Source organism: Ictalurus punctatus, chromosome 5, assembly GCF_001660625.3.
Source record: "Ictalurus punctatus breed USDA103 chromosome 5, Coco_2.0, whole genome shotgun sequence".
NCBI classification, from domain to species: domain Eukaryota; kingdom Metazoa; phylum Chordata; class Actinopteri; order Siluriformes; family Ictaluridae; genus Ictalurus; species Ictalurus punctatus.
The window spans coordinates 604,555-616,465 of record NC_030420.2 but is presented as its reverse complement, the minus strand read 5'-3'; the positions used below and the strand labels follow the sequence as shown (position 1 = coordinate 616,465).

Below are 11,911 nucleotides of genomic sequence, written 5' to 3'. Positions count from 1 at the left end.
TCCTTCTATCTGCAAGATCGAGCTGCTCAGAGCGGTTTTGTGGTTGCTGGGTGAAGGAGGCATTAGTGGGTAAAGCAGAGCTACGTATTTTATCGTTTTCTCCTCGGATACCATCAAGAAGCCTGGCTGATTTATAACAGCATGTTTTCACTAGGTGTATTAACCATGAACACTAATGTCGACAAGAGAAAAGTGAAATAAAAGAATGGGGGAATGTGGTTAAAATGTTTGTTTTTTTTAATGACCGCTGTCCACCACTAGATGGCAACAGAGTCATTTTGGCTTCAATTGTTTCTGACATGATGTCTAAAGTATTTTTTTCATAAGCAACAGAAAAAAATCAATGGGCATGTACACACACGCACAGAAGGTTGCACAACCGGCTCTTTATTAAACACACATCATGGCTCAGCCGTAGCAAAAATCACATTCAAGAAACACAGAAAGTCAGAACGTCAGCATAAAACCCGTCACAAACCCGCTCGGCTGCAAAAGTCACACGACGCTAGAAAAAAGCCACCGATTGCGAAACAGCGTGTGCAGATCGACTCGGGTCCTTAGAAAAGGAATGTACGAGTAGCACAGAACGAACGAAGCGGTCACCCACTGAAGCGCCTGAATGAGCTGAAAGTTCTGCGTTTGTTTATATCTACACTGTAAACTTCGAAGTGTGCTTCTGTACAAGACGCTGCGTTCAAATACAGTCGTGCGTCATCGTGTTCACGAGAAAGATTCGCAAGGCATAGTGTCCAAAACTTCTCAACACAAAATGTACTGCAGCAAAGAGCTGTCCCAGGTTTTTAAAACAATAAATAAAATGGCGGCTCACATTAGTCCTGTTAGCGGTTGATGCTAAGTGTAATTACAGTGTCAATTTAACCATCCGGAGTCTTTTTCTAAACATTTGCCAACACATCTGAGGTAAAAGTTGATGTTCCAACTGTCACTGTCTACTTTTTAGCTAGCTAAGTCACTAGCTAGCATATATTCCGTGTCCCGTAACATACTGTTCGTTCTCAACATCGTCTTCTCACAGCGAAAACACGGATTCACAAGCTCTATTTGAACGCAGCTAGAAATACAAAGCGCTTCAAACTGACGCTAAAATTGATCGTAATATTAAAGAGAACGTTGCAAAGCAGGATTTTTGTGTTGATAAACGACCTGCTGCTAGTGTTTTACCTCATGAAATGTATTCATTCGTTTTTACACGATCTGCTCCTGTGTTTCAATACTGTTTGTCCACTTCCCCATCTGACCTGAAAGCCCACGACACGTCTATTACACATCAGGAAACGTAGCTGAATTGATTCTCCTCAGAAATACCTCGCTAAGTCGCTAGCGTAGCAAGTAACTACTTTGCTAACTCGTACAATATTATTTAGAAATGTTTTTAAAGTGACCAAAGACATTTGTACATAGTGTAGTTACATCAGTTTATTGACTAGCTAGCTGAACAATTAGCATACTAACTAGCTTGTGTGCTAATTACGGACATTTCCTAGCACTGTTCTAGTAAATAATTAAGTGTGTAAGTATATAGTGTGGGAGTTTTTGGGATGGAGCCCAAAGGGAAGTGGACGAGGAGCGTGTGTTAAAAACAGTATTATAACACAGTCTTTACGCTACTCGTGTGTTTGTAGAAACACTGAATAAACAGGTCGTAAGGACGTCGCTAGCGTCTGCGTCAGCGCGCGGTTGTTTATCGTCCTTCTGACACAGAGAGAAAATACAGTATATATATTTATTCTCATATATATGTACACTTTCCGTTCAGTCACACGCCGGAGTGTTAAAAAAAGGGCAGCGTGAATGCTTTAGACGCAACGCTTCTGACCTGAAAAGTGCTATACGGTCAGAATTTCATAAGTTTGTACACCCTGGCCTGTACCTTTAATAAACACTTAGACTGGATCTGATCTGTAAACATTTATGTACAGAAAATGTGCAAGAAATTTTGTTCACCTCAGATCTGTCTCTCTACCGGTCTCTCTCTCTCTTTTTCTGTCTTTCAGCAGTAATGATGCAATCGTGTGCTCATCTCTCGACTGCTTATATACAGAAAACATGCAAATCTGTCATCCTGACCATTTACTTCAGTTCTATTTCACTGCACGTTACTCATCTCTCCCTCTCCCTCCCATCCATCTCTCTCTCCCTCTCCCATCCATCTCTCTCCCTCCCATCCATCTCTCTCTCTCTCCCTCCCATCCATCTCTCTCTCTCCCTCCCATCCATCTCTCTCTCTCTCTCCCTCCCATCCATCTCTCTCTCCCATCCATCTCTCTCTCTCTCTCTCTCCCTCCCATCCATCTCTCTCTCCCATCCATCTCTCTCTCTCCCTCCCATCCATCTCTCTCTCTCTCTCTCCCTCCCATCCATCTCTCTCTCTCTCCCATCCATCTCTCTCCCTCCCATCCATCTCTCTCTCTCCCTCCCATCCATCTCTCTCTCTCTCTCTCCCTCCCATCCATCTCTCTCTCTCTCTCCCCCTCTCCCATCCATCTCTCTCCCTCCCATCCATCTCTCTCTCTCCCTCCCATCCATCTCTCTCTCTCTCTCTCTCCCTCCCATCCATCTCTCTCTCTCTCTCCCATCCATCTCTCTCCCTCCCATCCATCTCTCTCTCTCTCTCCCATCCATCTCTCTCTCTCTCTCCCTCCCATCCATCCATCTCTCTCTCTCCCTCCCATCCATCTCTCTCTCTCTCTCCCTCCCATCCATCTCTCTCTCTCTCTCCCTCCCATCCATCTCTCTCTCTCCCATCCATCTCTCTCTCTCCCTCCCATCCATCTCTCTCTCCCATCCATCTCTCTCTCTCCCATCCATCTCTCTCTCTCTCCCATCCATCTCTCCCTCCCATCCATCTCTCTCTCCCTCCCATCCATCTCTCTCCCTCTCCCATCCATCTCTCTCTCCCCCTCCCATCCATCTCTCTCCCTCTCCCATCCATCTCTCTCTCTCCCTCCCATCCATCTCTCTCTCTCCCATCCATCTCTCTCTCCCTCCCATCCATCTCTCTCTCTCTCTCTCCGTCCCATCCATCTCTCTCTCTCCCATCCATCTCTCTCTCTCTCTCTCCCTCCCATCCATCTCTCTCTCCCATCCATCTCTCTCTCTCTCTCCCCCATCCATCTCTCTCTCTCCCTCCCATCCATCTCTCTCTCCCATCCATCTCTCTCTCTCCCATCCATCTCTCTCTCTCCCATCCATCTCTCTCTCTCTCCCATCCATCTCTCTCTCTCCCTCCCATCCATCTCTCCCTCCCATCCATCTCTCTCTCTCCCATCCATCTCTCTCTCTCTCTCTCCCTCCCATCCATCTCTCTCTCTCTCTCCCCCATCCATCTCTCTCTCTCTCCCATCCATCTCTCTCTCTCTCCCATCCATCTCTCTCTCTCTCCCATCCATCTCTCTCTCTCTCTCTCTCTCTCCTTCTCTTTCTTCAGTTCTTTTTCTATTTTGAGAAATGCTGAACCATCAGGAAACACTCGTGCAAAGATGTTCAGGTCGGATTATTCGGCATCGTTTCTCATCCCCCTCTCTCTCTCTCCTTTTCCACGCACATGGAGTATATCTCTATCTATTTCTCTCTTTTTCCTCACTCTCACTCTTCTCTAGTCTTCCTTCATCAGCATTTATGTACGTCTATAAAAATGTGCTTTCAGTTAATTGATTAACTGTTAAAAATGCGAGCGGAACTGTATTTTTTTTTTGGTTGTTTTTTTTTTAATGCAAATCCCTCAGTTATGATTTTTATTTCTCTGATATATTAAAGCCCTGCTCATGTGTATACAGATATTTTGGAAAATAGTAAATTTTTTTTCTCTGTGTTTTGATCTCCTGTTCACACAAAAACTGCATTCTGGGCCACTGAAACGGAAGCGGAAGCGTTTAGGGAGCGGGGGAACACATTTTTAACAGTTTTTTGTTTTCTTTTTGTACATGAACAAGAACGAGTTTGTTGTTTATGCGAGAACTTCACAGCGTGAAGCTGCACGTGTTCACTGCGGGGGTTACGAACATGCTAGGACTTGGTTTATCGCGGCTGGTGATCATGTTGCTGGTCTGTGCGCTGTAATTTCTTGTGCGATGACGTGTTTGCAGTCTAATCTCACTTCGTGGATCTGATCTGCGCTGTACTGCTCCTGACTCCGTGCAGATTCAGGAGAAGAACCCGGAGAACACGTTGCAGTTCCACGTGGTCAGTGCCACGCGCATCAATTTGTTTGTTTCTGTTTTTTCTTTTCGTTTGGTCATGTTGGCATTTTTCGGCATGTCTCCTTCTCTAACGCTATTCTCGAGGTTCTGACGGAACAGTTTTTGACGTGACATCACTGCGCCGGTGTGATCATGTGATCGTTTTCGTCTGGATGAAGGGACGCTGTTTGTGTGGACGGGAAATCTTATTTTAAAATACGTTTTCAAAAATATCTGTATATATTTGGACGGACAACGGCTTTGTTGTAAAGCTGTTCGAAACAAAGCCGACCCTGAAGAGGATAAAGCGTTTGCTGAAGAGGAAGTAAATGCCGTAAACGAGTGCGAGTGATCAGCGGTTTCTCTTTGTAGAGTGCGCTTCGTGACCGCATGCTAAATCTCTCTGTCTCTGTCCACCCATCCACCTCTATCTTTTATGAAGACCGGACCACGAGGCATCATCTGGAAACACTTATGTATAAAAGCTGTGCGTGCACTCACACTTTACTGCCTGCTCTCCTTCTTTTTCTTTCTTCCTTTCCATTTGTTTTCTTTGAGCAAATACTGAACAGTTGAAAACACTCACGCACATGTAACAATTTCCCTCAGTTCTCTTACTCTCTTTTCATCTATCCATCATCCAGTCCCTTTCTCTGTCTCCGTCTTTCTGACGAGAGCGTGAACTGAAAAATCTGTACATAAAAATGTGTGTTCTGGTTTGTCCTCCTCACTGCTCTGTTACTCGTCCCTCCTCTACTGTCTCCCTCCATTCTCTCTCTCTCTCTCTCTCTGTGACACTTCATCAGGAAACCCTTATGTGCAGAAAAATGCGCATTAGGTTGTTCTCCTTCCATCCGTGCATCTATCCGTCTCTCCTTCTTCTCGGTTTCTATTTCGTCTTTTCTGCTACACTGACTGATTTGTGAAAATCTATGTACATAAAAACGTGTTTTTTTCCGCTTCAGTTCGGTCTCGCCGCTCCGTTATCATCCGTCTTACTCTCCCTCTCTCTCTTTCTCTCTCTCCCCATCACTGACTCTGTCCATCTCTCTCTCGTTCTCTCATTTCAGGAGAGCGTGAACTGTGACGCTTCATAAGGAAACACTTATGTACAGTAAAATGTGCAAGTCATCAGCTTCACTTCACTGTTATGACTCATCAATCTTTATCTCCAGCTCTCTATCCCTCGTTCCACCCGTCTCTCTCTCTCTCTCTCTCTCCATACATCCATCGCTCTCTCTCTCTCCATCTCAGCGTCCCGGAGTGAAGATGTAGTCGAGCGCCTGTCTCTCGGCCGCCGCCACGTTCGGATGCCACAGATCCACCATGAACACGACACGGGGTCCGTCTTCTGGAGCGCCTGATCTCACACACACACACACACACACACACACACACACACACACACACACACACAGATAAAGGTACAGGAAGCAGAACAGCGACTACACCGATACTTAAACATCACACAGACATTATGATCTCGAGGCTCACTGTTAAAGGTCTGAAGTGTATTTACATTCGACCTTGCTGTGACCTTCATTCTTTTTGGATCAATCCCAGAATCGAATCAGTTCATCTGCTGGTTAAAATCATCGTTCCACATCAATCCTACTAACACTAAACCACTCTGTCCTGAGATATCGAAAGCTAAAGAGAATCTCAGACGGACGGAAAACACACTTGATATCCTAGGCATAAAAAACTCAGGTACAGTTTTCCCCTCTTCCTCTCTCTCCCTGCGTTGCTGTGCTGTGAGCTCTCCCAGCGTCCAACCTGACTCGGAAGTTAGCAGTGCATTCTGGGTAAGCTTGCTCTTGAGGTCTACAGCGATGTCTGTTTGTGTCTCACCTTCGTGGAAGGCCGTGTGGAGGAACGAGTCGTCAAACAGCAGACAGTTTCCCTCAGACCAGCACTGCGGCTCGCCCCCCACCACCAGCTCACACTGAGGGGGCACCTTCAGCCCTGCACACACACACACACACACACACACACACAGATCCGCACGTCAACTCACACATCACACACTATTATTAAAAATAATAAATAAAGCAATAAAAATTCAGCGTTGCTATATCTGCAGCACCGTTACATCATTTCCCTCTGATCACCCATCTTTCTTTCTGTCTATCCTTCACCGTGAATCTGGCACAAAGACGAAATGTCCAAAGCACTTCCATTACAGACAGTACGAGCTAAGGAAACTACGTAAAAAGAACGGAAGCGTAAGGGGCGAGTCGCTGAGCGTCGATTCGAGGACGCTCACACTTCCATCGAAGCCTGACGTCACCTCAGAACGTTCAGAAACCCACAACAGAGCAATCTAAAGCACAGGCTGTCCCAGACGTCTCCACGCAGGAGGCAGGAGGCGGTGTCCACCAGCACCACGCCGGCTCTGCCTTCGTCACTGGATGCCGGTGGACGTCCGCTTCTTCTCGGTCGGTCCGCGACACTTCCAGTCTTTTCGAATTTGTTAATAAGTCTGGTGACGGTGTCGTGTGTGTGATGTTCGTGTCATGCTTCCTGTTCAAATCCATCGCGACCTCTTCCCGATCCAGCCATGAGAAGGATTTCGATACGGGCTTTTAAAGTTATCTGAAAAAATATATCTGATATAATATCTAATACAGACCAAGTATGAACCATTTTCCAGAAAAGTGTTAATGCAGACGTTCAGGACCCGCAGTGGGACGGAGTCGTCTCTCACCGCGCGACGCGGCGTCCAGGGTGAACAACCGGGCTGTTGATGATAACGGGAACTATTCAAATAAAATGTAGCTAAAATAACAAAAGGCTGTGTTCCGCTAAGTTGTTATGACTAAACTGTAATAAATTAGCGACGCAGCTACAATATACGTGGCGTGTCGCTAGCACCATGTTATCCTGCCTCCTGTCTTATTCTGTTCTCTGACCAGCAACTCGGTGTGTGTATGTAATGAATCATCTACCCAAAAACCAGGTTGTGCAAGTGATCCAGTAACACACTTTCACTGTCGTCTCTCTCTCTCACACTCACACACAGTCACACACACACACACCGCTTTGAGCACATAAAAAAAATGATCACAATACAAACTATGATCTACTAACACACTTTCTCCCTGTCCTCTCTTTCACACACACACACGCGGTGCGAGTCTCACCCAGGTGGCAGCGCAGGCGGACGTTGGTGGGTCCGTAGTGCTCGGTGATGGTGGCTCCGGGGCTGATGACGGAGAAGCAGGCGTTTCCGAACACGTTGTTGGAGATGAAGGTGCGCAGTTGTCCCAGGACCCTCCAGGTGCGCGGGCAGCGGCGAGCGTTCAGCGCCAGCGTCGTGCCCTGGTTCACCAGGTAGAAGGTCCACCAGTGTCCCCGCGGCGTGCTGTTAGCCTTCCAGCCGGGCGCCAGCGGCGGGGGCGTGCGGTACACGCTCTCGAACTCGGCCAGCAGGGCGGGGAAACTTCTCTCCAACAGCTCCACGTCGTGCTTCTGCGCATCGCGAGAGAAAAACGGAGCGGACGGCAGATCGGGCAGGAAGAACACCTCCGCCTTCTGGATGGACGGACGATTACACAGACGATAGCGGTCCTGCTCACGCACACCTTTATGCACACGCCCCATACCTGTAGATCAATAAAATAATAATATAATTAATAATAATGCAAATAATAATAATAATAATAATAATTAACCACTTTCTAGTAAAACAGCAGCAAAATAAATCAATAAACATTTGTAGAAATGGTCACATACAATTTTGGTAATAATCTATTATTATAATTTTAAATGACTTAATACATAGTTATATATAAAAAGCTATATACACACACACACACACACACACTGACCTGCCCATGTGTAGCGTTTAGCGTAGTCCTGTAGATTGTGGTAAAGTCGTTGGTTAAATCCGTTGCCGGGCCGCGAGCACCGGAAACACTCGGGTGATTGACAGTACGCAAAGCCGTTCAGCTCCTCCTCGCTGGCCCCGCCCCCTGTTCTGACTCCACCCAGTGTAGGGCGGAGTTTCGCTGACGAGAGCTCGGGCGGGCTGGAGCGAGACTCGGGCGTGTAGGAGGCGTGTTCACAGCCCACACGGTAACAGTACCATACAAACAGCAGAGCTAAACACAGCACCGTGCCCAAAGCCCCGCCCTCACACTCCCGCACGGCCTGCACCCAGTCCCGCATCCAATCCATCACACACACACACACACACACACGCTCTGATCCTCTCAATATGGAATCTGTCAATCACACATGCCAGACAGAGCGTCCAATCTTCTCTGTGATTTTCTGAGCTGTGTGTTCATACTGGAGCAGAAGTGTGTGTGTGTGTGTGTGTGTGTGTGTGTGTGTGTGTGTCGGCGTCCAGATGTTTCAGGATTTCACCACAGCGCACCTGGAGGAGGAATAAGACACATTTTAAAGTGACACACACGGCTGCGGAGAGGCATTTGAAATTCAGTTGTTGTGCACACCTCCGCAATGTACTGTGTAAAACCATGAGTCATGTTCAAATGCTCTCTCTCTCTTTCTCTTTCTGTCTCTCTCTCACACCCATCTCCCTCTCCTATCTTCTCTTTCTCTCCATCCTTCCTCTCCCTCTTTTCCCTCAATCCCAATTTTTCAATATGCTTCTCATCTTTTCTCATTTTCTTCCTCTTTCATTTCCACTCTCATCCCTCCTTCTCTCATCCCTCCCTCTCTCATCCTTACTGTCTCTACTTCCTTTCTCTCCATCTCTTTTCCCTTTATCCCAGATTCTCTCCATCCTTCTTTCCCCCTTTCACTTTCGTTCTAGCTTCACCTCTGCTTCCTTTACTTCTTCCCTCCTTCTCTTCCTCTCCCCCTTTCTTTCATCGTCTGTCTTTCCACCTCTCTCCGTCTCTGCCCCCTCTCATTCCGTCTCTCACTTTGACCTTTACCCCAAATTCTCTCCATCCCTTCTCCTCCCTCTTATTCCTTCATTCTCACTTCTTCCCTCCTTCCATTTTTCTCTCTTCCTCTCCTCCTAATTCTGTCTCTTCCTCTCACGCTTTCTATACCTTAGCCTCTTCTTTTCTCTCCCGTCCTTATTCCCTCCTTTTCCATTTCGCTTCCTCTCTCTCATCACGCTCTGTCTCCCCGTCCTCTCCTCTTTTCCTTCTTTCTCTACCCCTTTTCTCCACCCTTCCCTCCTCTCTATCTATACCTTTTCTTTCTCACTCGTCTTCTCCTCTATCCCTCATTCACCCTTTCTTTCTTCCTCCCTCTCTCTCAATCGTTAGCTCTCTTTCCATTTCCCCCCACTTTTCATTTTCTACTTGTTTCTCTTCCTTATTCTCTCTCTTTCCCTCTCTCAGTCATTCTCTCTTCCCATCCTCTTGTTCTCTTTCTCTCCACTTTCCTTTCCCCATATTTTCTCCCTCTTTCATCATCCCTCTACCACTCCAACCATCTTTCTCCTCCTCTTTCACTCCATCCTCCTCCCTCTCCCACTCTTTCTCCCTCCATCATTACCGGTGTCAGTCCCTCCCTTCGTTGCTGTATTCAACGCTCTGTCGTTTGTCCACCATTAACAGGGCAGCTGATGGACAGAGAGAGAGAGAGAGAGAGAGAGAGAGAGAGAGAGAGAGAGAGAGAGAGAGAGAACAGATTCAGATTTTCTGCAGTCTTTGTACACACACACATAAACACACACACAATCATCAGCACTGATCATTACTAATAATAATGCATCAATAACAACACAAAGCATGAGTCTAAGAGTGTATTAATACATGGATAAGACATTACTGTATATGAAGGATATGAAGTGTAAGAGAGTGTAAACAGTGGATCTGTCACCCCACCTGTCCTGCTGCATGGATAATAAACCCCGCAGTGCAACACCAAACCCCGATTATTCACCACTAAATCCGCCTCACACACACTGTCTCCGATCCTCCGCGCTGGTTTCAGTAATAATCCGAATATTTACAGCCTTGCAGCCTGCGTGACGAACAAACAGCGCGAATAACCGCAGGAAAACGCGCAGACATTTGCGGAGACACCGAAACCAACCACGACTAAGCGACTCCCTCATCAAGAACCACAAATCCCATGATGCACTGCGCGCACAGGAGACTTTTCCACCGAGAGACGTGATTATTAAAAACACAACAGAAGCAAAGGGACCGTGTTTTTTCATTTATTTGCTAACTTTAAATCACCAAGTTTGTTTATAAATGTTTAAAATTGCTACAAAAACATGGCGTTCTTCATGACATGACGATTAAAAAGTGTAAACTTGTGTTTACGCCTCGGCGCGCGTTCAAGTTGCCGAGGCTCTAAACAACTAAAGCAAAATGGCGGCTGTAGTTTTTATACAGATAAATAACACACATTACCATTTTTATTTACTCTGGATTTTGCGTTCACGGGTTGAACTACAAAGCTGCATGTAAAAACTGTTAGGGACGAATTCAGATTTTATTTTTCTACGAGTAACGAGTTGTTGGTTGGTACACGTTAATGATTTGTTGGCTTACCATGTACTACAGGGACCTGTTTCCGGGTTTTCAGCACGTGACCACGCCCTATGCAACGTCACAGCTGACAGCTTCTCATAACACGTCACTAACATAGGAAAGTTTTGGGATATGTTAAAGAATCTGTCTCAAATCATACACTACAGTGTTACACTCTGCACTGTGTAAAGAACCGGGATGCTTGTGGTTTAGTAATGCCTCAAATCCAACGCTAAAATTTTGCGCTAAACGGAAATGATAGCGCTACAGAGTTACCTGAACAGTCCAAAATGGCCGCCCTAAATGTTCTATTCCCATTGTAGGATTTCTGTCTATCAAACTTCTCGTACAGTACATCGACCTTTTGCATAAAATGTGACAAGGGCAGTGCTGGCGTCCATCTTTCATTTCTCTGCGGGTTTTAGTACACCATCCAGGTATTAACAGCGTATCTGTTTACCGATGTGAACACACTGCACTCAAAGTAAACAAAATACATCACTTGAGATATATATCATTTGTAATAAATTTACAACAAAAAGCAACATTATAGATAGATCAATAAAAAAATACACGTTTAAGTTAAACCTGTAATGCTGACTAGTATTAAAAAGATGCCAATTTTAAATTTATGTTAGTATTTATTATACTGTTTGTTACATTTCTGGATCACAAATATATTTCTGTCCCACTGTGTTGTGTTACACAAAACAAACTTTGATTTTTCGATTTGTAAAACTGGGACAATTTAATAAATACAGTGTCTCTCCTGAAGTTGTTGGACTGTCCTTTCTCCCACTTCTTCATTTGAGTTGAAATCATTGCAAATTTTACTCCAGGCATTGTTTTTCTTGTTTTCAGTTGATGAGTCATACTATTTGTTCTCAATAATTGAGTGGTTTGACACAATTTGCTTCAAGAGATTTTTTTTTCAAATTCACAGAAATTCTTTGAACGTTTTCTTTCACCTTTGTCCATTGTTTGGTTGGATGATTTACTCCAGTTCCACACAATGCTACTGTTTGTTAGGGTTCCATCCCTGGGGTCCTCACATCAGCACTATGTGCACATCATTAAACTAATCAGGCTTCACGAAGAGTAGCTGATTAGTCCTTCGTCTGTGACTCCCTAGTCTAGAAATAATTAATCTCAAGTTAAGAAAGATCTTAAAAAGCCTTTTTTGTTGTTGTTTGGATTAATTTAAGTGGAATTAGCCTAGTTTTGACTTCATTTAATCCCTGT

General features: G+C 45.4%; 1 protein-coding gene across 2 annotated transcripts; it reads right to left on the bottom strand.

Moving 5' to 3' along the window:
- Positions 1-362: 362 nt before the first annotated feature.
- asphd2 (aspartate beta-hydroxylase domain containing 2) lies at positions 363-10,657 on the bottom strand. 2 transcript variants are annotated; one of them, XM_017466922.3, is made up of 6 exons: positions 10,013-10,650; positions 9,681-9,747; positions 8,030-8,580; positions 7,343-7,804; positions 6,051-6,164; positions 363-5,559 (listed from the first exon to the last, which is right to left on the bottom strand). In XM_017466922.3, exons 3-6 carry the CDS (start codon positions 8,376-8,378, stop codon positions 5,450-5,452), a joined length of 1,035 nt encoding a protein of 344 aa, XP_017322411.1. In that variant the 5' UTR covers positions 8,379-8,580; positions 9,681-9,747; positions 10,013-10,650; the 3' UTR covers positions 363-5,449. The 2 variants fall into 2 exon arrangements, with proteins under 2 accessions (XP_017322411.1, XP_017322414.1); XM_017466925.3 differs by lacking the exons at positions 363-5,559; positions 6,051-6,164 and adding an exon at positions 6,172-6,939 and having other exon boundaries at positions 10,013-10,657.
- Between the last annotated feature and the right edge of the window lie 1,254 nt (positions 10,658-11,911).

Excerpts from the sequence above, each read along its gene's own strand:
- asphd2 (XM_017466922.3), bottom strand. The coding sequence starts at position 8,378 with ATGGATTGGATGCGGGACTGGGTGCAGGCCGTGCGGGAGTGTGAGGGC. Across the intron at positions 7,805-8,029 it reads TAAACGCTACACATGGGCAG|GTATGGGGCGTGTGCATAAA; the intron begins GTCAGTGTGTGT and ends ATTGATCTACAG. Across the intron at positions 6,165-7,342 it reads CCGCCTGCGCTGCCACCTGG|GGCTGAAGGTGCCCCCTCAG; the intron begins GTGAGACTCGCA and ends GTGTGTGTGCAG.